This window comes from Dermochelys coriacea, chromosome 1 (genome assembly GCF_009764565.3).
Source record: "Dermochelys coriacea isolate rDerCor1 chromosome 1, rDerCor1.pri.v4, whole genome shotgun sequence".
NCBI classification, from domain to species: Eukaryota; Metazoa; Chordata; order Testudines; family Dermochelyidae; genus Dermochelys; species Dermochelys coriacea.
The window spans coordinates 158677624-158705587 of NC_050068.2; the positions used below are offsets into that span (position 1 = coordinate 158677624).

At 41.9% G+C, this 27964-nt stretch overlaps 1 protein-coding gene and 1 long non-coding RNA gene across 11 annotated transcripts in view; one reads left to right on the plus strand and one right to left on the minus strand.

Moving 5' to 3' along the window:
• PRDM15 (PR/SET domain 15) overlaps nucleotides 1-10205 on the plus strand; it is a 52077-nt gene extending 41872 nt beyond the window's left edge. For 6 of the 9 annotated variants that reach the window (XM_043507009.1, XM_043507031.1, XM_043507037.1 and 3 more), the window contains 10 exons: nucleotides 57-191; nucleotides 1825-1988; nucleotides 2622-2701; nucleotides 3628-3747; nucleotides 4438-4590; nucleotides 5038-5121; nucleotides 5300-5475; nucleotides 6650-6730; nucleotides 8166-8375; nucleotides 8828-10205. In XM_043507009.1, the coding sequence (XP_043362944.1) occupies nucleotides 57-191; nucleotides 1825-1988; nucleotides 2622-2701; nucleotides 3628-3747; nucleotides 4438-4590; nucleotides 5038-5121; nucleotides 5300-5475; nucleotides 6650-6730; nucleotides 8166-8375; nucleotides 8828-9304 (1680 nt within the window). In that variant the 3' untranslated portion in view covers nucleotides 9305-10205. The remainder of the gene's footprint in view (nucleotides 1-56; nucleotides 192-1824; nucleotides 1989-2621; nucleotides 2702-3627; nucleotides 3748-4437; nucleotides 4591-5037; nucleotides 5122-5299; nucleotides 5476-6649; nucleotides 6731-8165; nucleotides 8376-8827) is intronic. The other 3 variants (XM_043507023.1, XM_038392998.2, XM_043507016.1) reach the window with 2 other exon arrangements.
• Nucleotides 188-27890, minus strand: LOC119852100. Of its 2 annotated transcripts, XR_005291522.2 has the most exons (3): nucleotides 27630-27890; nucleotides 5255-6257; nucleotides 188-1264 (listed from the first exon to the last, which is right to left on the minus strand). It is a non-coding gene; the product is annotated as an uncharacterized LOC119852100 (long non-coding RNA). The 2 variants fall into 2 exon arrangements; XR_006278499.1 differs by lacking the exon at nucleotides 188-1264 and having other exon boundaries at nucleotides 3463-6257.
• Between the last annotated feature and the right edge of the window lie 74 nt (nucleotides 27891-27964).

Below are 27964 nucleotides of genomic sequence, written 5' to 3' on the forward strand. Positions count from 1 at the left end.
TTATCTTTTGACATTAGAGCTGATTAAAATGGAATCTCTTTCCCCACCCTGTATAGGACATTGCACTAATGGATGACCACCAGAGGGAAGAGTTCATTGGTAAAATCGGAATCTCATCCGAGGAAAACGATGACAACTCTGATGAAAGTGCAGATTCTGAGCCTCACAAGTATAGCTGCAAAAGGTGCCAGGTAGCTTTAAATTCTCCTTTCCAACTAAATGTGTGTGTTGGTTTCTTCTGTCAAAGAAAAAGTTGTTTTAATTAGAATTTCACAGAACCTTGAAAATAAGCTAAGAGAGGACCAGTCTGATGGTCTAGCAGCAGCACAGTTTGGGGGATTCAAGACCACGACCTAACTGTGGTCCTGCACACCCACATCAGCAAAAGTTGGTAGCAATAAGAGGGTGCCATAGTCCTCCCTGGCATCTGACGCTAATGGAATGGCATTTGTGGCCTCTGGAGCATACTTGATTGAGCCATCCACTGTGTGGGAGGAAGAGATGATCATCACAGCTGGGCAGGGCTTTTGGGAGTTGGAAAGGTGTGTGTGTGTGTGTGTGTGTGTGTGTGTGTGTGGCATGGCCAGGGGAAAATGTCATCTTCAAGACTCTTAGAATTCTCTATTGGAGAACTGATTGGTTAGGACAGCTAAACTGACTGAATTATTGCTTATGTCAGAAAGGCAGAATGGCTTTGTGGTTAAGGCACTGGGCTGAGATTCAGGAGATCAGGGTTCAATTCCTAGCTTTGCCACAGATTGTTACCTTTGGCAAATTATTTAGTCTCTATGTGCCTCATTTGTTCCCCATCTGTACAACTGGGAAAATAATACTCCCCTTCTCCCAGCCTTTGTCCATCTTGTCTATTTAGATTGTAATCTCTTTCAGACAGGGACTTACCATCCACACCGCCTTGCACAAGGGGGCCCTGATCTTATTCGGGGCCTCTGCCTCACTTTCAGCTCAGTACAGTTTAAACAGCTGAGAAGCGAAACCCATGAGGTGGTGCGTTGTGGTAACTCTTCAGGCTGCCTGTTGTGCCAGGCTAATCATGATATAAACTGAAAACGTCAGCTTCAAAATAAGAGAATTCCTGCAATTCAGGCTAGAAAGTTCTTTCTTTGTCAGCTCTGGTATCAAGCACCCCTGCAGTCCTAGGCAAACGAAACAATCCACTATCAGAGCTGACGGCAACAGCTGTGGAAAATGAGTGAGTGCTGGGAAGGGAAGGCTCTTCCTGGCTGGAAATGTCTCTTCATTCATTCTAAAGGAAGAATAGAAAAGTAAATCTTAGCAAAATGAGACTCCTGCACAAGGAGATAATTTCTCTTTATCCTCTCCGCTTCCCCAATGAAATGGGACAGATCCTTAGAGTCCAAAAGCTACTCTCGCCCCCTGCAGGTCTGCTGCATTGATAGCTAAGGGTGGTTGGCTGTAGCTCCCTTTAGGGCCAGAAATAATCAGAGGATTCCTAGCAGAGCAATGTGAGACATTTTTTTCCATCTCCAATGGCTGAGTGAACTGCCTCTGCAGCATTCCCAGCCCCTGCCAGCAAGGGAGCACCAGCCTGAGCTAGCATCGCAAACTACAGTCTCCCATGTAGAGGAAGTGGTTTTGGATGTTCTTTATAGGTGTGCTTAGTACTTCAGTGACAAAACAGGTTCCAGGAAGGAGTATAGATTTCCCTGTACTCTTTGTCTGATGGTGAGGACAGTATTTCTGATTATTGACTATTTATGCTATAGGTCCCAGTACTACAATAACTGGTCACTATTTCCTGAGAGATTTTTTTTCCCATGCCTTCACTGTTGGTTCGTTCTGCAGTTAACCTTTGGCAGAGGGAAGGAGTACCTAAAACACATAATGGAGATTCACAAGGAGAAAGGCTATGGCTGTAGCATCTGTAATCGACGATTCGCCTTGAAGGCAACTTACCATGCTCACATGGTCATTCACCGGGAGAATCTGCCTGATCCCAATGTGCAGAAGTAAGATGATATGTCTGACTAATATTGTATGAACAACTACATTTTTTGAGAACATGGTAGTTGTGCCAAATAGGGGTGCTTTGTTAGTGAGGGATAGACACACATTGACATTCTTGAGGCTTTTCTCTTGAATGTCAAGGTACCAGGAGAAATCCTTTTTTTTTTTTAGTTTCTTTTGTGATATGAGTAGCTGATGTTTTCTGACGTTGTCTCAGCTTTATACAGTCATGCAGTTATTGTGTCCCATTGGGATCTCTTGCTTCATTAAGGGCTGCAAGATCAGGTCCTCGTTTACCAAAGGGTTAAAATACACCCCGACTGTCAATATGTCATGTCATGTCATATATAGCAGGTACACCATTGGGCAGATAATAGTTCTGGATTTTTAATCAAATCAAAAAATGACTATATAATTTGAGAGCACAATACTGCCTGGCCACACTTGCCTTCAGATGCACTTGTATGTTTTTTAAGGCTTATTTTATTTAAGCCTATTTTACCATACACTTATATTTCAAGGAAACCTTTCCAGTAACAATCTTTTCAAACAAATTTCAGTTGCTGATTGAGATTACTGAAACCATAGTCCTGTCAAAAAGAGAAAGGCAGAGTCTGCTTACTTTTCTGTTTCAGATACATCCACCCATGTGAAATTTGTGGAAGGATTTTTAACAGCATCGGGAATTTGGAACGACATAAGCTTATACACACAGGTAACACAATGTTGTTGTTGTTCCTTTATTATTAATATCAAAGGTTTCCTTTTCTGGATGCTTTCTGAGGCCATACTTTTACTTGTCAGGAAGAAATTGGTTATGGTAGTTTACAGTAAGAACCCATACAATTATTGCTATTTTTATGGTTTTATGGCAGGCCAATTTTATAAAGTAAATAAATATATATTATTGATGAGGGTAAATGATACCAGAGCTTGATTTAAGAGATTCCTTGATTATATAATTTAGCTTTCATACAATAAAAATGTTGGTTCTCTAGTTATCTCTGCTGAAATACTCATCCGGGCCTTCATTTCTTCTCACCTTGAGAACTGCAGTTCCTTGCAGTTCTTTGGCATCCCAGAGTGCCAGCTCCTTACTCCAGCATGTATACAAGGCTGCTCCCCATCTCCTCTGAGGTGGAGCGGAGCACGTCCACATCCCTTCCTCCTTAAATGACTTTGCTGGCTCCTCACTGTGCATTTCAGAATGCAGTTCAATATAGCTCCTTGGTTTTTAAAAATCTCCAGTCAGACTTCTGTCCCTTGTCTCCATCCACTCCCCTCACTTGCTCACTTAGCACCACTCACTCTTCTGTCCCTTTACTCAATCTCAGCATTGTTGATACAGAAGCATAAGTCTCTACAGCTCATCATCAGATCCTTTTCTACAGCTTTCTTCTATCTCTCTCTGCCTCAGTCTTGTTTCAAAACTCAGAGAAAAACCTCTTCTCTCCCTAGCCTATTTCTCATAATTCATTTTGGGATACAGTTTGCATGAGAGGAGCTGTTCAGGAGACAGTTTGATTATTGCTTAGTGAATCTATTGCCAGAGGTTTGTCAGCTTTTAGCAACACACACATTTTCCCCTAGAGAGTCTGCTTATATACTGCAATAACTTTTTTTTTTTTGGGGGGGGGGAAGGTGTAAAAAGTCATGCGTGTGAGCAGTGTGGAAAGTCATTTGCCAGAAAGGACATGTTAAAAGAGCACATGAGAGTCCACGATAACATCCGAGAATACCTGTGTGCGGAATGTGGTAAAGGTACAGACATCGCCTTTGAATTAGACATTTTGTTTAGGTTACATTTCCCATATTAAAACCAATAGCTTCATTAAATACCTGGGAAGTCCTCAAAGTAATGAGTCTTGTATTTTGAAAAGGAAGCCATGCTGATCAGGATGTTAGGGGTCTGCCTTAATTTTACATCCATCAGTTCCCTGGCTTGCAGCAAGCAAACCTGACTTCTAAAGCTCTTCATCTGTCCTGTTGCAAATTTCAGGAATGCTTGCTTGCCTGATTTCCATCACATTTACGTCCCAAAAGAGAGTCGGAAAGAACACAGTTTAACTGTGCGTTCTAGGCTGAGTTTTCAGGAGTTAGCAGTTGGAATAAATATTTTTCTCTACTTTGTTATTTGAACAACCTTGAACTGGAATCCCTGCAAGACCCTAATATGGTGCCTTAGATTATGCTCTTGTCAAATTCCCTGTCTCTCCGTGCTTTTCTCTTACCTTCCTTAGTGATTTAAATATTTTCATATATTTTTTTTTAACTTAAAAAAACCCAAACCCACTAGTTAAAGAGCATTTCTAGCTTAGCTATGGGCATTTGTGGACATCTTCTATTAGGGATGAAGTTAGGATCCTCTGCTTGAAACATGCTCATCTTGAGTCGTTACTCTGGGGGCGGGGCAAAGGGTAATGCAGATGAATTTTCCCACCATGTCTTCAGTTACATCTTCATGGCTCACAGGAATGAAGACAAAACATGCTCTGCGTCACCACATGAAACTCCACAAAGGGATTAAGGAATATGAATGCAAGGAATGCCATCGTAAATTCGCACAGAAGGTCAACATGCTGAAACACTACAAAAGGCACACAGGTGAGAGCAACCCAGAGGACCAGTCATCCTGCAGAAATTGCACTTAATCAGTTAAATAGTTGTTTTGAAAATACATGACATTACCCTGCTCTGAGCAGTTGAAGAGCATAAGCAACACAGTTTAAAGAAGTATTTTACAAGGTGTGAAGACTTTGGCCTCTCATGAGCAGAGACCTGCCCACTGTGTCATGGTTTGTTTTTTTAACATAGACCATTGGGTCTAGGGTACGGTTTTTGACTTGAAGTAGGGTTTGAACTCTGATCCCCAGAGACAAATGTCTCACCCACTGCACCAGCTCCAATTAGTGCCTGCATTTCTTACAGGACTTTTGCAAACAATGGAAAAAGTGGCTAGTGAAACTGATTTTTCATAACCTAAGATTCACAATTGAACTAGGTACCATTGTTTGTTATCACTCCAGTTTTAAATGTAATCTCTCCATATAGGGATCAAAGATTTTATGTGTGAGCTCTGTGGGAAGACATTTAGTGAGAGAAACACAATGGAGACCCATAAACTGATTCATACAGGTAAGTGTTCTAATGCAATGTATCGAAAGACAACAGCTTGACATTCTGCTTCAAGCAATCCTGAGTCAGCGTTCTGCACTACATAATTAAAAAAAAAAAGGTGTTCCTCTTAATGCAATATTACAATACTCACCTTTAGGGATATCTACTAACTCCTTTTCATGTCATTTACCACCAGTGGGGAAACAGTGGACGTGTTCAGTCTGTGATAAGAAGTATGTCACCGATTACATGCTTCAGAAGCACATCCAGCTAACTCACGATAAGGTAGAAGCTCAGAGTTGTCAGCTCTGTGGGACAAAGGTTTCTACCAGAGCCTCAATGAGTCGACACATGAGGCGCAAACATCCCGAGGTAAGATCTGTGGCAGATGGATTGTGGCTTATTATCAATTCACTTGGCTTATCTGTGACTTCAAGTGGGTCATCTACTCCCTCCTTTTTACATTCTGGCAGGACTGATCTTGGTTATTTGTAAACCAGGTGTCTGTGTTAGGCTTGATTTTCTGCATTAATGGCAATTCCACAACTATCTTGCCCCTCTGTTTGTGTTCCTTCTAATTGCTGATTCATAAACATTTAATAGTTCCCTTTACCTATTAATTCAGCTAAGTTTTTCTGCTGCATCTTAACTCCATATTTTTCTGTTTTGTACTCCTCAACTAGAGTGGATAATTGATCCCTGTTCCTTTTATGGCATCCCTTTCACACGTTTGTTGACAGCTATCATGTCTTTCCTCAGAATTCCTTTAATCTAGCTCAGATATGGCCTGCTCTACTAACTTTTCCCTTGGAGATCTTACTTTATAAACAGTTTATCATTATTATTGCTCTTCCTTGATCTTCTTTGTTTCCCAGTGAAGGCTCGGAAACAAAATAAGGGGCAAAACTCTTGCAGTCTCTCTTGCATTAAAACCAATCTGAGTAATAAAGTACCTGAAATGTGGAGAGCTGGTTGTTTCTGATCTTCAGTGAACTGAGATTTATAGATCCTGTTGTATACAGTGGAGCATGCCACACTCAGAGACTTGTAGTTCAGGGGTGCTGTAATTTTTGTTGCTCACTGAGGCATTAGGGCACGCAAATGATGGTTTGTCTTCTCCTGAAGTCCTTCAATTTTAATGGGGTATTGTCTGCCTAGGAAGCAAGAATAAAAAGATGCACTGCAGCTGCTGTTACATTTAAACTAAATTTCCAGCAGTGTGGTCCCTTTGGTTCATATGGCAATATAGTGACCCATACATTATGCTTATTTTTTCCCACAGAAAGCAATGAGATTTTATGGAATTTAAATGTTACGGAATTGGTTGCTGTGGTGTTAGTGAGAGGAAGGAAAATTATATACCATAAGATTATTATTATCAATGAAAGTAAAACACATTAAATGTAATATATTGATTAACCAAATCAATTAAAATGCATTTGGTTGCATGATCTTGTCCTGTGTTATTACTTGTCAATGGATCTCTCCATTGCTGTTCTGTACTGGCCATAATTTATCAAGCTAACCAGGATCTGTTTATCTGTAGGTTCTTTCAGTTAGAATCGACGATTTAGAGCAGCTTCCAGAAGCTACCACCATTGATGCCTCCTCTATTGGGATTGTTCAGGTAAACTAACTGTAGCAGAATCCTAAATTCTTCTGCGGCTTTGGGTCCTTGCCATTCACATGCTGTTTCCATGACACTGAATGACATACATCATAGCATCCACCGTCACTGGTGAGCGACCCCAGATAAAATTGGAACCTGCTCAGGAATGCTGGGGTTGGATTCAGGATCCTGTATGCACTATGGGCAAGTGTTTTGCATTTGTCACAGGCTTAGTCTTAACTGAGGATGAACAAACTCCTTTTTCTGAAGGTGGAAAAACAGGCTTGAAAACTTTACTCAAACACTGTAGCTTCTTATTACAGTAGTGCCTAGAGACTCCAATGGGGATTGGGTTTGTGCTCTGTTTATAGAGAGTGAAAAAAGAAGCAGAGAGAAAATGCAGTGGAAAAATGGAGCAGAGAGTGGGAAGAGTTAACAATTATTATTATTATTAAGCATTTCGGTACTGTCAGTGTGTTTGGCTCTGTGATGAATACATCAGACACAGAGGCCCTGCTCTCAAGGCTACAGACCTGTGGTGATCAAACTGTGGAAGAAGCATCACAGGCAGATTTGAGCTGGGGCTTTATAGGCCTTGTGAAAGAAGTGTGTTTTTAGGAGGGACAGTAAAGAGAAGAGATTGATCAGATCAGAAGCAGGATTCTGAAGAGGAAAACAGAAGGTGAAGCCCTGGCCTTACTGAAGTCAATGGAAAAATCTCCCATTGATTTCAACTGAGCCAGGTTTTCGGAGAGGAATAGGAGAAGGAAATGAAAGAGGGATGTTAAGTGCTCAGGTAGAGCAACAGGGAACAAGTGAGCATGAGTAGTAAGAGATGGGGTGGTCAGGGAGCAATGCTGGGCAGAAGGTGAGGACAGGGAGTTTTAATTTTATGTTAAAGTGAGCAGAAGGCAGTGGAGGGAGTCAAGGAGGCAACAAACATGATCAGACTGTCTGAAAAATGGAGCAGGAAGGGGAACCGCAAAAACTCCAAGAAAAAAGAGTGAAAAACAGAAGAGGGAGTGGGCAGAGTGGAAAACAAATCCCGAATGAGTGTGAAAGACATTGCAGAGAGAGGGAGAAAAATTCTAAGGAAAACCGGATTCCATGCCTACTGTAAATAAGGGTTATGTCCTTTGCAAATATCTTAACTGTGGTGAGCATGGTTGGTGGGAAATGCATTTTTCAGTGACTCAGCTCAGCTGGTGTAGGTCATTTTTTGAACAGTACTACAGAGATGCTAATAATCTCTCTGCTCTGTGGTTTAGTGGAGGGTACCAGTATTGTAAAGAGTTAATTTCAGGGAGCAAAACCATTCCCTCAAATCTGGTGTTAGCCAGTTTGTCATGTCATCTTCACCTGGGGATGGACAGCAAACCAACCTCTGGTGACACTCTGAGCTAAATGACTTGAGTAGCGACATTCAGTTGTACTGAAAACTCTGTTCCTGTAGCCTGAGTTAACCCTGGAACAGGGAGAGTTACCTGAAGGCAAGCATATGAAAGCTCCTAAACGTGGCCATAAGCGAAAGCAGAAGCCGGGCGAAGAGGAGGAAGTGCAAGTGCCTGAGGACCCTGCCTTCAATGAATACACAGAGAAAGAAGCTGAATTCACAGGGAACGTGGGAGATGAAACCAATTCAGCTGTACAAAGTATTCAGCAGGTGAGTTCCCATGAAAAGCTACTGGACAGACATTGCAACAGGGGTTGATGCTCTTGGAATCCTAAGGGCAAACGTGAATGAGCTAGGGATTTAAAGCTGCAGGTAGAAATCACAATTCAAAGAGATATAGAAAGATGGGGGAGGAAGAGGGGTCTATTTAATCTCCTTCACTTCCACTCAACTCCTTATCTTCATTTCTGCCCATTTGGTGCCACTGCCTCTTGCTGAAGCTGTGCTTGCAAGTTTGGAGTGAATTCAGGGGATCATTATCAATATTGCATTTGCCTCTAGCTTGTTAGTTGCTTTCTTCCACTTACAGCAGCAGTCAGATTCCATTCAGCATGATATCCAGGGCCAGCAGTAGTGGCACCAAAATGGTCTCCATCTAGCTAACACATTTTATTTCAGAGAGCCCAACGGAAGGTTGAGGTTTTATTTCTGTTTTTCCTTAGGTGGTGGTGACCCTTGGAGACCCAAACGTCACGGCCCCTTCTAGTTCTGTTGGGTTGACAAATATTACCGTCACCCCGATTACCACGGCAGCTGGAACCCAATTTACAAACCTCCAGCCAGTGGCTGTGGGCCACCTTACTGCTCCTGAACGCCAGTTACAGCTCGACAATTCAATTCTTACTGTAACATTTGACACTGTCAGTGGTTCTGCCATGCTGCACAATCGCCAAAATGATATTCAGATACAGCCACAGCCAGAGGCAGCCAATCCCCAGTCTGTGGCGCATTTTATAAACCTGACAACCCTGGTGAACTCCATTGCTCCTCTAGGGAACCAGATCACAGAGCAGCATCCGTTGACATGGAGAGCAGTGCCTCAGACGGATGTCCTGCAGCCCCAGTCACAACAAACACAACAGCAGTCAGGACAGCAGCAAGTTCAAACAGAGCAGCAACAGCAGATGTACAGCTACTGATTTATACTTGAAAAGACTTGAAATGGACTAGACTATGAGACAATTTAAAAAAAAAGTGGAAACTGTAAGTGAATTGTTTGCTGGATATCAAACAGAGCTGGAAAATGTTTATACAATGAAATGTAAACTAAAATTGGCATAGCACCCTGCAACACTGTGGTCTTGAAATTCGCACACTATTCCTAACACAGCACCATCTAGAAGTCTCGTTCTAAATTCAGCACCCCAGTGTGGTGGTGTGTTTTGTGCAGTGATGGTTCTGGGTTTTGACAAGAGCATCACAATAGACCTTGCACAACGAGAGGAAATCACAAATAGTAAATATGACTAACCCTTCAGCCATACAATTTAATTGTTTTCCAATCTGGAGGGAATGTATACAGTGAGCTGGGGTTCACTGGTTGTCACCTTCTAGAAACTGAAATGTAAAGATATAACTGAGCCCACTAAAAAAGGATTGATTTGTTTTTTCATCCTTAGAAGGTCTTGTATCTAACAAAACATCAGGTAAAGTAAGGGTGAAGGTTTGGGGCTGGAAGTAGGGGAAAGTCTATGGGTGAAAGAAAATGTGCCCAATTTCACAAAGTATTTCCATTGTAGTGATGGAAAAATCTTTTATCAGTAAAACATGTCAGTGCTATCTGAAGCAAATAGCCAGTCTAATGTTAAAACAACTTGTACGGTCTTGTAGTAAAGTTAAGTTTGAATCAAACTGGTTATGAGCTGAAACCATAATGTGATAAGATTTTATGTAATTTTGTTAAAATTGCTCTTTCAATATTGCTTTTAGCTAGGAGGCCTGAAGAGCAATCAGTCCCCTTTGATCAAGTTCAGGATGTGAATTTACCAATTAGTCTTCTTTCATCATGTAATAAACATTTGAGAGTAATTTTTTATATAACCTTTGTATTTCACTGTGTGTTCTTGGTGGATATTTACGTATTAGCGGCTGGTCTGACTTGGTTCCATGTATCTTTTCATCTCCTTATTCTTCTGCATGGCAGAACTAGTGTGTGGATTTTGCTTGTAGAACTTCCAAATCCCATAGCCACCCACTGGCTGTCATGAAGTCAAAGTGCAATATCTAGCATTCATGTATACTGCCACAAGGAGGCAGTCTGAGCCAATGGATATAGGCCTGCCTGGCTATACGGGAAATGAAGGATAGATACACCCATCTATGCTGAGACTGCCATTTCCAATGCCTGATAAGCTGTATCCTCCATATCTTCTGTTTGTGCCAGTGCACAGTCTGGATTGTTGAATATCAAAATGAAGATGATTATCCTCTCACACAACGGACAAAGCACTGCTTTTCTCAAAGAGCAGTGAACAGTAAAAGTTGCTTTCTGCCACTGGACACCTGAAAGGCAAAACTTCCAAACCACCAATGGATGAAGAAAAAGTTTCTTTGTTGCATTACAAACAGAGGCACTCAAACTTGCTAAGAGGGATTTTCCTTGATACGGCAATTGCTGCACTTCACAATGGATACAGACTGATGTTGATGAAAAGCCTGTCTGTGCCTAACACATTAATGAAAATGTTCAATTTGTAAACAAAAACGTGATGAGGAATGAGTTAAACTTGAAAGTGTGTGACAGCAAGATCTACCTCACCCCTAGAGAATGAGTTATAATATCCACAGAAAAGCATTCGACTTAGAAACAAAAACAGATCCCTCAGAAGTATGAATGCCTGGAAATGAACAGATGTGCACCCACTTTGCTCATTATTATTTGTATTGTAGCATTGTCCAGAGGCCTGAAATAGGAGCAGGACCCCATTGTGCCAAGTTCTGTACAAACTTTCAGCACAGAGAGTCCCTGCCCCAAGGGGCTCACAACAAAAATAAAATTCAGAACCATATATTCTTTCTTCAGTTACTATTGCCCCATGCAAATTACACCTTCCCACGCAACCTAAATTATGCACCTTTGTTGTGGTCTAAAATAATAATGTTAGTGAGATGAAGAAATAACATTGTTTAATTAGAACTAAAGATTTTAAAACTAACAAATCCTGCATCTTGGCAGGGGGCTAGACTAGATCAGGATTTCTCAAATGTGGCCACAGCCTTCTGGGCAATGATTGGGGAAGGGGGCAAAGCAGCAGCCTCTTCCCCCCTCCCCCCCACGCCCCTAGTAGGGGTTGGGCCCTGTCCTCTGCAGACACAGATGCTGGAGGAGCAGGCAGCCAGTGAGTTCCCCACCTTCCTGGGGGGCACTGGGGGCAGGTTTCAGCCCTGGAGTGGTGGACAGCAGGCTCCAGCCATGCAGTGCTTCAGGCTCTGTCTCCAGGCCCCATCCCATAGGTGCAGGGCTCCAACCCCAGGCTCAGCAGCCCTCCCTCATCACCCTTGTCCCACTGCCTTCTCCAGCTCAGGGCTTCAGTCACACTGGCAGGCTCCAGCCCTAGGCTTATCCCCCATCACCCCTGGCCTTTGCTGCCTCCTCTGGCCCCAGGCTTCAGCCACGCAGCGGTTGTCAGCCACTGGCCCCTGCTGCCTCCCTATCCACCTCCCCATCCAGGGCTTAATTTGTCCCCGGGCTTGCCAGGGCTGAATAAGTCTGCGGTGAAAGTGATATTTGTATGTTTTTTAATATCAATTTTCACAGCAAACTTAGTAGCTAGCTGGGAGAGGCTGTGAAAAGAGATATTAATATAGAAGAAAAGGAGTACTTACTCTGAAACCTATTAATATAGAAGCATCACTTTTCATAGCAGCAGACTTACTAGACCTAAGTCTAAAATATAAAAAGCAACCAAAAAAAGCAAAAGGGGCAACAAAAAAGACAAGAACGTGCAAAGCAACTTATTTGTATTTCTATTCTGCTCAGACCCAGTAAATAGAGACAACTGTACATTATTTTTATTATTGAGTCTGCAAAAAAAAAAACCCCAACCCTACATAAATAAATTACATACACATGTCCAAATCATTGTACATTTGTTTTTCCTAAAGTTAATTAAATATTTTAGGAAAAATTGACACAGTGGCCACCAGCAAGAGGAGTTGGTCACATTCTAAGGCCACCAAAAAAATTGTTTTGAGAACCCCTGGACTAGATGACCCTTGCTGTCCCTTCTAACCTTATGGTTCTATGATTCTATGCCCCAGGGTACATTTGCTTATGTTGGAACTCAGAATTTTCTGCAAGTGTGTTGTGCTGATTGAAAGTGGGTTTTTTAGAGAGAGAGAGAGAGAGAGAGCGTGAGCACACGCGCGCACTGGGAAAAAAAACCTTGTGGCTGAGAGAAAACATTATGGAGTTACAAAATGTGTTGATATATGGTGATGTAAAGTTAACTAGTACATTTTACCTAAATTTACTAACAAACATATGTATTGCTTTTAAAAAAGTTTACTACATGTTAGAGCCATATCACACTGAAAATAGACCCCTTGATAAGGAAATGTTTGGGGTTTTTTTCCTCCTTTCATTTTCCTAGTAATATGTATTTATGCAAACTGAAGTTTGGCTAGGAGGTGTAAGTTCATCAGGTGGTAGTAAGTAAAATGAGTATGTAGCATGTGTGTATTTAGTTTCTTTAATTTCTCCAGAGCCTAGTAGATTGGTGTTTCTGCAATATAAATAATGAGGAAAGTGGCTTCATCCCTTAACTGTTCATTTCCAGACTATCCTGTTTGAGGATTTTTGAAGCAGAAGCACTATAATACATTTGCAGTGGGACAGGATAGGCTCTATTGCTATATGCTTTCAAAATCAACTCATTCCTACTGAATTTATTAGAGCATAAGCTTTCGTGAGCTACAGCTCACTTCATCGGTTTTATGAGGACCAATGAAGCAGAGCTGCTTTCCTCCAGATGTTAGCAAGGCCCTAGAAGGAAAGTTGGGGGTGGGGAAGAGTTCCATGTGGGTGGGATCAGGGTGGGCACAGTGGAGGAGAAGGAAAGGCTTTTTATCTGTGTGATCATATAATGAATGTGTGCATGCTAAACATTTATTTGATCTACTGTAATCATATCAAAAGAAATGTCTCTATTGATCTTCCAACAGCCTTCCCCTAACCCCAAAATACTGAAAGGCATTTCACTGCAGGAGAACAAAAAGCAAAAACATTGAAGTTCCTTGAAGAGACTATGAGCTAAAAAAGTATTAGAACGTTTTTCAAAAAATGAATTTCAGCTACATTTTTCAGAGCACCACAACTTTAAAACTGTTTTACTTGGGTCAGTATACTACAAACATCACATTTATCAGAGCATTTCTCTTGATTTTTTTTCACTAAACTTCCCCCCAAAAAGCCCTGTACCTAGGTGAGATGCAATGTATGGAACTGCAGCACGACTGATGTCTTTTTGGAGAATTTGGGGGTGGAGGATCTTGAAAGTGAGCCAATCTTGGAGAGCTAGTGCGTGCTGCAGCTTCACAACTGCTCTCCCTGTGAAAACATGTCCTTTGCAATGCTACTGTGGTCAGGGGGTTATTCCTCAGGATTGGCCTGCTTTTAACTTTTTTCCACAGGGTTTGTCAAGGATTTTTCTTTAATACTTTGGCCCAATATGAGGAACTTACTTATCTGAGCAGTTTCTATATCTCCTTTGCTCAAGAAATATTGTCTTTAGTTCAAATGAATACCAAAGTTATTCCCTTTTGTTTCAAAGTAAAAACACAAGGGGTGTGTAATCCAGCACAGAGACATGCATTTATTGAACAATATCTTTGCCAGTACATCACCAGCCTTTTCTGACTAATGTTAAGTTATTCCCTGTCTTTTCAGCCATGATTTGGGAATTTTGCACATTGATAATAGCAAAATATTGAATTATTTGGAGCCAAAATAGCAATGTTGTATAGCATTCAATTCAATATACATACAATTGTCTATTGATAAAATATTTAGTTGAATGGTGCCTATGGCACATGGACACTGAAACAAAGGAGCCTCAAGCTGCAGAATCTTTACTAGCGCTATCATTCAAAACCAAAAAGGGATTAGTGTAACCATCAGACTTTGCCTGCAAGTTACACAGAATTGCTCTAAAGGCAAGAGGCTTACTCAAGTTATGTCTTGTTACACTTGTACGTACCACAGAATACAAAAACACAGGGTACAGTTTTCAAATAATTATACTACAGCAGTGCCATTGTAAAGTGGGATGAGGAAAAGGTTAAGTCCTCTTCACCTGTAGTCTGAGTTCTCTCAGGAAAACGTACTGTATCAAGTGCTATTACACTGTCTACTATTAAACTTTTTTTGAGACTTCTCAATATGGAAGGTGTATATTTTGTGTAGAAACGTATATATTGCTTTTCCATCTGTCTAAATAGCCACCTTCTCTGTACCTGTTAATGTTCTGGAAATTTTGTCTGAAGTTGACACAGGAGTAGGTATTCAAGAGTTAATTTTTCAAAAAAGATTTCCTATCACAGTGTAATAGAACAATCCAGTAAATGGTGCTGTGTGTGTGTGTGTATGCAAAGGTAACTGAATTTCCCATCCTGAAAACCATGAGTAGAGCCATCTCTCTCTCTCATATATATACACACACACACACACACACACACACACACACACAGAACCTATAGATGCCATAACATCTCCAATTCCTGGTTTCCTTAAAGAAGGGAAATTCAGTGCATCTGCTGTTGACCGAGCTTCCCACTGCCATTCAGAAGCCTTGCAGGGGCAAAAGGGCAACCTGGAACACCAGGAGAGACACTTCTCACAACAAATGTGGCATTTGTACTCTGCAACCCCAAAAAACAACAGATAAGCTTGTGCCAGCTAATGTCCAAAAAAAATTAAAATCACCAATTTCAAGGAAACAACTGAACATGGGGAAAGACACAGATGGCTGTTATCAGGTCTTCCAAAGGCTGTTTCCTCCAGCTCTGAGGTTTTATTTTTCTGCCACTAACCCATTTGCACTCCAATAGGTAAGAAGAAGTTGCAGTTTACTTGATAAACCCCTAATTTGGAAACCTTTATAATGCTGCTGTAAAATTTTATTTCAGGCTCTGACCTACACAAAGTGTAGCATACAGCATATTTTAAAACAAATGTTGAGAACACTGTCTTGGATGTTTTCTTTGTACATTTCTACGAACACTACTAGTTTGAGCTACGGAACTCACATTTCCATTTCAAACTGAAATTCATTATGGAAGCATCTGTAAGATAGTCAAACCACATTTGATGTTTTGGATTGTTTTCTGAAGAATCCAAGAAATCCACCACTGCCCTTGTACAGGGCCTTGAGCTCTCCCTTGACATTCCACTATCCTTGGTCCCGAGTGCTCTCATGCATGCTGTCTCTGCATCCACACAAGCAGTCCCCTACTGCTGCCCTGCATCCAGCTCTGACCTCTTCCCCAGATAGACAGTCAGGCTGAAGAGCACCATCCTCACCAGGGGGCCCAGCAGTTCTGGAAACCCAAACTGCATTCTGTCTCTCTGCTTCTCCAGGAAGCACCAAATACCCAGATCCAATTCTCCCATATGCCTGTGACTGGGGATTCCTGGTGCTCCCTGCTTTGCTTCTTCCGAGGGTTGAGGGTGCCCAGGGACACCAGGACTACAAAAAGAGGTGTTGCAATGTGGCACATAGGATTGCAATGCCTTTCCAATTTGGCCAATGAAGGGTCTGGACTGCTCCCTCATTGTGCCCCTGCCTAGTAGCGGGTCCTCTAGCCCCCCCCAGAGCTGCACTACACAAGCTGCAGGGCTTGACTCTGCAAGGTGCTCAGCACACTGGCCCCAATTCAGCAACTCATTTAAGCACGTGCTTAACCTTCAGACTCATGGAAGTCCAGGGGAGCTACTTATGTCCTCAAAGTGAAGAATGTGCTTAAGTACTCTGCGGGCTGAGAACCAGAGTGCTCAGCACCTTGCAGGATCAAACCCACAGTAAACATCCACTTCCTGCGCAGACTCCCTGCAGCCTGTTCTCCCATCCCTATCGCACTGGAAGTGAAATAGTTCTGCTCTGCTGGGTGCCCTCTGCTGCCCTGCAGAAAGCTGGAGGCTTTGGGCTTTAGTTTCCTTTTGAATGTTCACAAGACTGAGCTTTTGTCAAAGGTACCTGTGTTATTCGCCAGGAGCAAACACTCAGCAACCTGCAAAATGTCAAGTATGTGGGGAATACTATGAGAGTGAAGGGCTTTTGCCGCCGTAACAATGGATGGGACCTGCATAGGGAGTGGGGCTGAATTGATATTTATCTTGTACCAGCCCTAACGAGATGAGCTGGTGTCCAGTTATGGAACTGCAGCAGAATGTGTTTTTTGTCTCATCAGCTGTCATCTTCTGGTACAAAAATAAGGAAACATGATTTTGGCTAAACGACTCTTAAAAACCACACCAAGGGAACATGCAGGACTGAAACAGCCTTTGGCTCCTAGCACAGTACAAACTTCTCTCATGTGCTGCACTTAACATTCAATCAACTTTTGTCTTCTCCTCTGTGTAGACAGTGGAGCTTAGGTTCAGTTATTTTAATTTATTTCTAATAGTATGTTCTGGGTTTTAATATTTAGTTTTGTTATATTTAATGTTTCTAAATTTTCCATTAAAGGCAATGGCATTTGCATTTTGGATGCAGAGGGAATGAAGGATCAGACAGTCACTTAATAAACAGTTATCTGGTAAAAGCACTTCTGTTATAAGGTTCCTTAGAGAAGGAACTGAGGAAGACTGTCAGAACATTATTCTAGAAACACAACCTCCTGTCCCACACGAAATGCTTCTTTATTATTATTTGTCCTACACTATAGCATTAAAAGCCTCAATACAGATCACAGACCATTGTACTACTAAGCACTCTATCAACACATAGTGAAAGACAGTTTGTGTCCCAAGAAGCTTACATTGAAGGCCCGGTTTACATCTAAAACTTAGGCTGACTTAGCTATATTGCTCAGGGCTGTGAAAAATTTCATGTGTTGGAGAATATATCATCCATCAGTCTCTCTGAATTTTTAAATTTCAGTATCTAAGGGACATAAGGCTTGAGAACAAAACTTGATTGTTTTGTATACAGCAGCAGAAGCCTATCATAACCATAGATAGCATTTTACTAAGGAGTACAGTCCCTTGATTTTTTTCCTGCCAGCCTACTAAAGTTACAGCACAAAATTCTTACCTGCCTTTGCAAAATTCACAGTAAAAAGGATGAGTAGCAGAGTGTCTCAATTTGATGTGCATTTTCAAACCTGCCACCGAGTTGATCATTTCATACAATTAACATTTTACTCAACTAACTGAAAAGAAAAACACTCTTATTTCTAGTTGCAGTGGTTCAATAGGAAAAGCAGATACGCTAAAAAATATTTGAACAGAAAAATATTCCATAAATGCTCACAAGCCAGGAAAAATGACATCACAGTCTCTAAAAACCCCACTAAATATTTTGGGGCAAATTTTGCACATCAGTTACACACTTGCCTCAGGAAAGATTTTTGTTGGATTTGCAAGTGGGGTGAAGTACTCCCGGGGGAATTCTGCACCACTGCGCAAGCACAGAATTAATGACCCCCCACAGATTTTTTCCCCCTGCAGAATAATTGTTTCTGATGGGGAGGTGAAGGGAAGCCGCAAGAGGGGTCACGCACCCCTCCTGGGCAGTGGTCCTGAATGAGTGCATCAGTTTGGGTGTCATGAGCAGCCGGGGGAGGTATAAATCACTCCCTCTGTTGTGGGGGGTAGGCAGGGCTGGGTGTCCGTGTGAGACTCTGTCCCTCTCGCTTGCTATCATGGTGCACCCAGCATGGAAGGGCAGGGCTCCAGGTGGTTCTGGGGCAAGCGTGGGGCAGGCCTTTCTCTCGCACCGTGTCAGGTGGGTGCAGCCTCGTCACTGAGTCTGTGTCCCAGAAGGTATGGGGACGGGGCTGGAGGGTGATCTCCCTCCTCTATACCAAAATAATTGAAACTGGTGTGACTATATTGTGTGATTGACAAAATACAGGATTTTTCAGAATTTTAAAATATTGTGCACAGAATTTTTAATTTTTTGGTGCAGAATTCCCTCAGGAGTAGTAAGGAGAAGGTTAACACAGTTGTAAATGGATTCAGAAGTTGTCTCTCTTTCATTTCACATTATTTTTACTATAAAACCAGAACACAGACACTAAACCCATTTGACAAGTGTTTCCTGATAAAGTAATAACACAAAACTTACAGAAATTTATAAGTTATATAAGAACATTAATAAAACACAAAACAAAGGCAACTTAAATGTCTTTGAGTATACGCTATACTGGTATAAGCACTTTTATACCAATATAACTATTGTCTACATTAGAGGGTTTTGCAGGTATTGGCCTTGTCCTCACTAAGTCCTGGTCTACTATGGGAGCGGGGATCGATCTAAGTTACGCAACTTCAGCTACGTAAATAACGTAGTTGAAGTCAGCGTACTTAGATCGACTTACCATGGTGTGTCCACCGCGGTGTGTCGACTGCTGCCGCTCCCCCATTGACTCTGCCTGGGCCTCTCGCAGAGCTGGAGTACAGGAGTCGATGGGAGAGCGCTCAGGGATTGATTTATCAAATCAATCCCCGTTGGATCGATCTCTGCCCGCCAATCCAGCGGGTAGTGAAGACATACCCTAAGAAAAAAAAGGGGAGTGGGGGTGTTCTTAACTTGTTAGCTAACTAACATTAACTAACTCGAGGTAAAATCCCAGTGAAGACAAGGCAATTTGCAGTTTTCATACCTGAGTGTGACTCTTGAAATACAGAGTTACTGGTTAAATAAAGATTTCAGAGTAGCAACCGTGTTAGTCTGTATTTGCAAAAAGAAAAGGAGTACTTGTGGCACCTTAGAGACTAACAAATTTATTTGATCATAAGCTTTCGTGAGCTATAGCTCTCTTCATTGGATGCATTTGGTGGAAAAAAAAAAAGTTTTTTTTCCACCAAATGCATCCGATGAAGTGAGCTGTAGCTCACGAAAGCTTATGCTCTAATAAATTTGTTAGTCTCTAAGGTGCCACAAGTACTCCTTTTCTTTTTGGTTAAATAAACTACTTCAGTATGCCATCTGATTTTTTGTGCAGTATTTAAAGAGACATATTATACCATTAGATCTATCCCAATAGCTTAGTAGATGGCAATTCCCAATGCCCAAATATTATTTGATTTTGCTGCAGAAATTACATGCTATCAAAATATGCATGCAATACTTCCTGATGCAGACAAAACTCCCTTATTTTTCTAGTGTAGCTGGATAAGAGAGACAACCCACTGACTCATTAGAGATACTGAAACTGAGACAGGAATATTCGAAAACTTTTCAAAAGTTAGTTTTTAATACGTATTTTTATTGCTGTAATACCCACGCAGCAATACATCACAACTAATTCAAAGTACCAGGCCCTGGATTCATTCCATTCAAGGAAAAGTATCTGATTTGTATCATCTTCCTCCCTCTCATTCAAACAGTTTTTTAATACTGACCTATTTATTTGATCTAGCTATTTTGACTTAAAATATTCTAATATAAACGGTCACCATTTGATAAAGATGGTTTATCTAAACAAATACACAGAAGAAAAAGTGCAGTATTCACAAGCTGAAGGTTTTCCAAATTTTTGCTTAGAATCACCTAAATTGAAAGCAAATTTAACTTCCAATTACACCTAATGTGATCTCTGAGTAGCCTTTGGTTAAACAAAACTTTTACCACAGTGCTGGCATAAAAATTTTTGTTCTGAAGAATAAAATAAGTGAAAAGAGACAATACTTAGCTGGTAGCATAGAACTGTATGTTGAATGCAATGTGAGGGGACATACCATATTAAAGACCGTTTTAAACTAAATTTTAGTGTTTATCATTTTCAAACAGTCATTCCAGGAAGGGCTCTTGTTCTGCACTTTGAAAGAGATAAAATTTTATCATGTTTAGTCCAGCAGCAAAATAAAGGTGAAATGTACTCAATGCAAATAAGTCTGAGATGCTAGAATGATAAGGGAATTACGCAGATCCTCATTTTGTCACTTTCTGGGAAGGACAGCATGCTTCAGAGCTCAGAGTAGCAGCCGTGTTAGTCTGTATTTACAAAAAGAAAAGGAGTGCTTGTGGCACCTTTAGAGACTAACAAATTTATTTGAGCATAAGCTTTCGTGAGCTACAGCTCACTTCATTGTATTTTCCACTGAATGCATCCGATGAAGTGAGCTGTAGCTCACGAAAGCTTATGCTCAGATAAATTTGTTAGTCTCTAAGGTGCCACAAGTACTCCTTTTCTTTATGCTTCAGAGCTGTTATACATACTGTTTTGTGGATGGTCTCAGAAGAGAACAATTGAGAGACGTGTTTGTTCTTCCTCCCTCATTCATTCTACTCCCCTACATATTTAAGAGCCTATTCTGACCTTTCAAAGGAATGCCTGTTTCGGACTTTAGAGAGACAAGGTGGGTAAGGTAATAGCTTTTATTGGACCAAATTCTGCTGGTCAGAGAGACAAGCTTTTGAGCTACATACAGCTCTTCTTCAGGGCTGAGAAAGTTACTAAGAGCGTCATAGCTTGATATGCTAAACTATCTGTTCGATCTTGTATTTAGCTGTTTTTCTGGTATGTGTAAAGAAGTCATCATTAATCAATTTTTGCCCTAATCCTGCAGGCTTTACTCAGGCAAAACAAAAGTCTTTGTAAACATGCAAGTTAGAACTATTTAACTTGAGTAATCAAAAGAAAAAATGAGAAACGTGCTCCTGAGGGAAAAAGTATCTCATTTTCATCACTATCCTCCCTACATTTTCCCATGCAGTACATACAGATCTCAACATGAAATAAGTTTTCCTGTAGGCATAATTTATTTGTGTGGTTAGCTAAGTGAGAAAAATGGGTTTAACGGGTGACAATCTCCAGAAACAGGGAGATCCCTAACATGCTGCTGGCAGAAAAGTTTTTACAAGACACACTGTATTTATTGCTCTTGGGTTAGAGGAATCCTATCATTCCTGAAAACGTCTGGTTGGCAAATGGACAGTTATTATTTTCATTTTATAACACATTAAATTACCTTCCTATTTAACATTCTGTTCTCTCATCATAGTCAGTTAACCAAATCAGAAATGAACATCAGCCATAAGTGCAAAGACTTCACCACTGATCTAAAAACTAATTTCAACTGAACACTGACTAGCTGTATTCAGCTGAAGTTTGTAACAATCTAAACTCTGGCTGTTTGATTATCATGCACCTTTGTTTACTGCTCAGGCAACCATCACAGTGTACAGCAAAACTAACCAAACATGGCTTTGATCTAGCTACAAATAAAGGCCCAGTCCTGTAAACACATACACACCCGTTTAATCTGAAACGTGTGCATAAGTATTTTCAGGATTGGGGCTAAAGAGTGTTCACGTTTACAAATTTTATTTTATTTTTTTACGGATTTAGGACTACAACATAAGCAACACATTCAATGCTGCCATTCAGTGTAACAGCAATATTAATGACCGGCTACAGTGCTGCAGAAAATGCCCTGGGGAACCAATATCAGTTGAGTTAAAATGGAACAAAGTACACATGAAAAAGTAAGATGAGGCAGAAAAGTCCCACTTTGTTTGCGGAGGTTCTCTTTTCTTTTTCTGGGAGTACAGGATGGGAGTAAGGCTTAAATAATCTAAAATCTTCTTTTTTTGTTTTTGCCTCGATCCAAAAAGGTCTCCAAAGAGAGACCAGCTACAGTCCAGAATAATGAGCAAGAGTGTCACACCTGCCCAGCAACCTTGGGTGCCTTACAGTGCCTTGCTGAAGTAGCCACACCGGAGCTGCTCACAAACAGCCTTCCAGCATGCAAGCCACACCCTGAGTGTGTGTGTGTAACTACAGCCTGCCAGCCACACTTGGGTTACACTCTGGCTCTCACCAGCCTTGTTTATACTACAGGATGACTCCATCACACCCCCACTCCCAGATTTCCCCCCCAAAATGTACGTCATCTATTGCTAACCCTCTCTTGAACAGTACAAAATATTTTAAGTCCATTATTCCTTAAAGGGAATATGCCATTTTATTATCTCAAATAGTTATCAGACACTTCAATTTAAACATACTGGATTAGATAAAACAGTAAAATAAGCTTATTAACAGCCAAAGTCAGCACTCAGAACAACCTGCTCAGAAAATTGGCTGGTTCAACCTGGGTGCGAGCACTCAGATGCTTAGAACATCAGCCCTTGCCCTCTGCTATTCAACTACAGAGTAATGTGCTCCTGTCTGGTGTCGCTCACCTTCATGGGCAGTGGGTGAAACTTCCTCTGGGTGAGGCGAGCTCCTTGTCTTGCCTCTTCCACCCACAGCACCGTCCACGCTCCATCCCTGCTCTGCCCCAAGCCCCGCCCCCACCCATCTCTGACTCGCCACTTACCTCTTCACCCCCCACCCCAAGATCCCCATCCACTCACTTCCTCCCCTGCCCGCTGCTCACCTAGTCACCCCCACCCCACCAGCTCCTTTCCCCGCTCACCACGAGACCCCCACCACAACCTGCTGTACAGCTGGCTCACCACTCGCCTCCTCACCTTCCTGCTGCCCCCCCCCATGACACCCTCTCCCCTTTTCACCTTAAAGCACTAACAACATTCCCCAAGGGAACTGAACAGGCAACAAGTATAGCTAAATTGCCAGATAGATTCTCCTCTGCATGGCAGGGCGTTCGGTGTATGCTGTATAGAGAGAGATGAAAGCCCAATCTCTCCTTTTGAAAAACTGCTTGTCATTGACCGCCTGCTTTAAAGCAATAGTTTAATCACCTTTCTTTCACAGAATTCCCTGCCAGACTCGTTTACTTAAACTGGGTTTGAATAAAACGACTAGATCAAGAAAAACAACAAGGAGTCTGGTGGCACCTTAAAGATTAACAGATTTATTTGAGCATAAGCTTTCGTGGTAAAAACCTCACTTCTTCAAATGCATGGAGTGAAAGTTACAGATGCAGGCATTATTATACTTATAATAATTTAATAATATAATAATACTTATTATACTATATTATACAGGCATTATTATACTATCACGTGAAGAGAAGGGAGTTACCTCACAAGTGGAGAGCCAGTGTTGACAGGGCCAATTCGATCCATCGGATGTAGTCCACTGCCAACAATAGATGAGGAGGTGTCAATTCCAGGAGAGGCAAAGCTGCTTCTGTAATGAGCCAGCCACTCCCAGTCCCTGTTCAAGCCCAAATTAATGGTATTAAATTTGCAAATGAATTTTAGTTCTGCTGTTTCTCTTTGAAGTCTGTTTCTGAAGTTTTTTTGTTCAAGTTATATCTACTTTCAAATCTGTTATAGAATGTCCAGGAAGATTGACGTGTTCTCCCACTGGCTTGTGTGTGTTACCATTCAAATAAATCTGGTTTCAAAGTAGCAGCTGTGTTAGTCTGTATCTGCAAAAAGAAAAGGAGTACTTGTGGCACCTTAGAGACTATCAAATTTATTTGAGGATAAGCTTTCGTGAGCTATAGCTCACTCAGGTGCCACAAGTACTTCAAATAAATCTGTTAGTCTTTAAGGTGCCATCGGACTCCTTGTTGTTTTTGTGGATACAGACTAACATGGCTACCCTATGATACTAGATCAAGAAATAAACTCACTGGCTAGGTCAGCTCCTCCTTGAGCCAGGTTAGCAGTTACTTCTTCTGGGTACAGAGAATAACTGAAGGATCGTCATTTGGAAACTGTTTTTAACCCCAATAACACATTTTTCTACATATAAAAGCCAACTGAATGTGGCCAAAGGCTTCCTGGGCGTTGGCAAATGCCTGTTAAATGGGTTCATTACCATTTTAATGGCTCTTTAACAGTTTCAGTGATCTCTGCTACTAGGTCTCTGGAAGGCTTTTTTCCCCCCCGCACTGTGTAAAGTTACTCAGGAATCCCCTCCACTCTCCCATCTGCCACTGACTCCCCACTCGCATTCTCTCTCTCTCTCTCTCTCTCTCTCTCTCTCTCACACACACACACACACACACACACAGAGCAGTGAGGAGAGACTGTGGCCGGCAGCTGTAGGGACCTCCGAGGGGTAAAGGGGTGGAGGAGAGGACTCACCCCAGGCAGCAGCAACAAGCCGTGGGAGCCTTGGGGAAGAGGCGGGGGGCACCACGGCCTAAGTGTCAGGGGGCAGGTATTGCTGTGCTAGGGCAGGCAACGCATCCCCATGCCTATTATATACCGCCCAGGCTCATCTCACACAAGGCTGGTAGACATAGAGCTTAACAAAGCTATGCGCATTGTTACCAGGACTTTACAGGCCACTCCATTGCCATGGCTACCGATACTTAGTAAGATAGCACTATCCCATATTCGCCATGAGAAAACAGGTCATGCTGCTGGCCAAGACCCGTGAGAACAGCAATTTGCCTTTGTACGCAGACCTCTTCAACCACCCGCCAACTTGCCTGTCTTCTAGACTCCCTTTATGGTCATTTATGCTACCACAGGACATGATGGTGGAATCTGCTTGGCATAATGAATGGTCAGTGACAACAGTCATTAATCAGTCTCTCGTCACTGACCTAACCATCTGCTCACCAGGTTTTGATCTACCAAGACACCTGTGGTCATCTCTGAACTGCTTTCGAACAGGGCAGGGCAGCTCTGCAACCAATCTCTTTAAATGGGGTTTTTCTAATGCATATTCTTGATGAGTGCCAACTGACTTATTTTGACGGCGGGATACCAGCTCTCCACCTGGCTGGTGACGACACCATCAAATGGCTGGGCACACTGTAGTTACTATATCTGTGTATGCACAAAGAGAGGGATTTTAAGTGAGTACAAGTAATGAGGCAGAAAAGTCAGAAATGGTTACAAGAAAAATGAAGGTAAGATGTTTACTAATACCTAATTGAACAAACTACGGTATATCACATTCAAGAAAAGTTTTTCATAAGTCTTACTGAACAAACCATGTAGGTCAGGACCCCTCTCCCTGAGTCCAACAAATGTTTCCTTTGTCATTTCAGGGGCAGTGAATGCAATAGGCAGGGAAAGAGTGACAGGGATGACTTGGGGTGTTTGTCCCTCCTTTTTATAGTTTCAGCCCCTCTCTTGGAAAACATTTCCTGCTGGGCACTAGGAGACAGAGTCTATGTGGAAGAATATTTCCTGCTGGCTTTTTCTCACCTTTGTTTCCTTTCCTGCTCAATGATTCTGTTCCCTGCGAAAATGCGAATTAAGCAGAGCACACATTCCTTTGTTTAGGACAGACCTGTTTGCTAATCTCAGTTTCAGCAGGGCTGTGGGGTTTGGAACACATGTTAATAACATGATCAGGGAAATCTTATAACTTTACAATGTTGTTGCCACACATATTTTAGCAGGAAGAGACTGACCAGCAAGTTATGAGTTTTCAAATGATACAAGACATGCCTTGTACAAAAATTATTACAATAGCCTGTAGGGTGTGAACAGAGTCTGTCACGCAAGTCTATACACTTTCCTCTCAAAGTAAATTAACTGCCTGTTTTGCATTTACCAGTCTAAAAAAAGCAAATCTATTTTGTCAACTAAAACTAATCCCAGCAATATTTGATTTGTTAACCTACTGGACTCAAACAGAAATAGCTATCAGCTACAAGATAGATTATCAACCCTGTAATCATGTGAATAGTACATTACAATTTGAGTAATTGACTACATGTGAAGTAAGGTATGTGATCACATCCTCAAAGGAAACCACCTTCAAAAGGTGAGCCTGGGAATTTAAATTAAAAATGCTAATAGATAATGAAAACAGGGACATTGTTGTAATGAGCCATAAAACCAATCTTTAACACACTACCCTGCCTGCTACCCTTAATTTCCCACTTCATACCCCGTATGCATAACAATCTCACCCTCAATTGCCCATTTCAAGTAATGGACTACAACATGCATTACTCCTTATGCTTAATGACAGGTTTCAGAGTAGCAGCTGTGTTAGTCTGTATTTGCAAAAAGAAAAGGAGTACTTGTGGCACCTTAGAGACTAACAAATTTATTTGAGCATAAGCTTTCGTGAGCTGCTCACGAAAGCTTATGCTCAAATAAATTTGTTAGTCTCTAAGGTGCCACAAGTACTCCTTTTCTTTTTCCTTATGCTTCACAATCTATCCCAAACTGTATTTAGCTCAAATACTGTGATTTCCTTCCCCAGATCTGAAGAAGAGCTCTGTGTAGTTTGAAAGCTTGTACCTTCCACCAACAGAAGTTAGTCTAATAAAGGATGTTACCTCACCTACCTGATCTCTTTTTTACTTTTGTTCCATGCAATACTCTATTTGGCCTAGAAAAAAATTCTATTGAAAACAGGCAGAACAAAGACATAATGGGAAAATAAAAGTCACAAACAGCAATCGCTCAGTAAGCTACCATGAAAACAGTATGACATTTACAACGTCTCATGTTTATTATGTGTATGTATTGTGATAGCACCAGTTACAGACCCCAGTCAGGACAAGGGCCTTATTGTACTGGAATTAGACCATCACATAGTAAGAGACAGTGACTGCCCCAAGATATTTATAAAGATTTACACATTTAACTAAGCACATCAGTCATCCTATAAAGCACCAGTGCTGCATACGTTTAACCACATGAATAACTTTTAAGATCTTGAGTAATCCCACACTGACTTCAACAAGTCTACACGTAAGTAAAATTAAACATTAATGTTACTTAGCATAGCACTGGCTTTCAAGAGTGGGCAACACGGCTGACCTAGGCCTAAACCAACCAGCCCAGGACGCTGCTGTTTCTTTTGGAAAACCCGATTCTTTCAATCACCCATTTGCAAACTGGATACAATTAACTTAGGCTTGAATAGAGATTGGGAATGGATGAGTCATTACACAAAGTAAAACTATTTCCCCATGGTATTTCTCCCTCCCACCCCACCCCCCACTGTTCCTCTGATATTCTTGTTAACTGCTGGAATTAGCCTACCTGCTTGTCACCATGAAAGGTTTTCCTCCTTTCCCCCCCCCCGCTGCTGGTGATGGCTTATCTTAAGTGATCACTCTCCTTACAGTGTGTATGATAAACCCATTGTTTCATGTTCTCTGTGTGTGTGTATATAAATCTCTCCTCTGTTTTTTCCACCAAATGCATCCGATGAAGTGAGCTGTAGCTCATGAAAGCTTCTGCTCTAATAAATTTGTTAGTCTCTAAGGTGCCACAAGTCCTCCTTTTCTTCATAGGAACACTGTGTCCACCTTTTCTAGATGAGCGGGGGCCATCCCTGGCAGGATCAAAGAGGAGTGATTACATTTCACGCAAGGTGCTCCTCCGCCTTTTTTGTGTCACGTACAATGTCACAGCGGATCATTTACAAATCCCACATACAACTTACAAATCTTACCGCGTGCGAATCCAAGCAGTCTATGAAGGCCACGCAGGCGGCACCTGAGGCCTGTCTACACTAGGGAAATCGGGCGGGCAATGGGCCAGGAAAGGCAACCGCCCTGCCTGTGGGGGAGGTGTTGTGCCTCACACGTAGCGCCCCACAGAAGAGGGGCTTGGCGACGGGGTCACAGTAGCGGGGAAATAAGGAGGGAGCAGGTCTCGGGCACCGAGTTCATCCGTTGGCGACGGTTGCGCGTACCCCACCCCCCACCCGCCGAGGCGAAGAGGCGGCGCCGCCGGGGCCTCGGAGTCTCGGCCCCGCCCCCCGGGCTGCTGGGGGGGGGGGGGGCG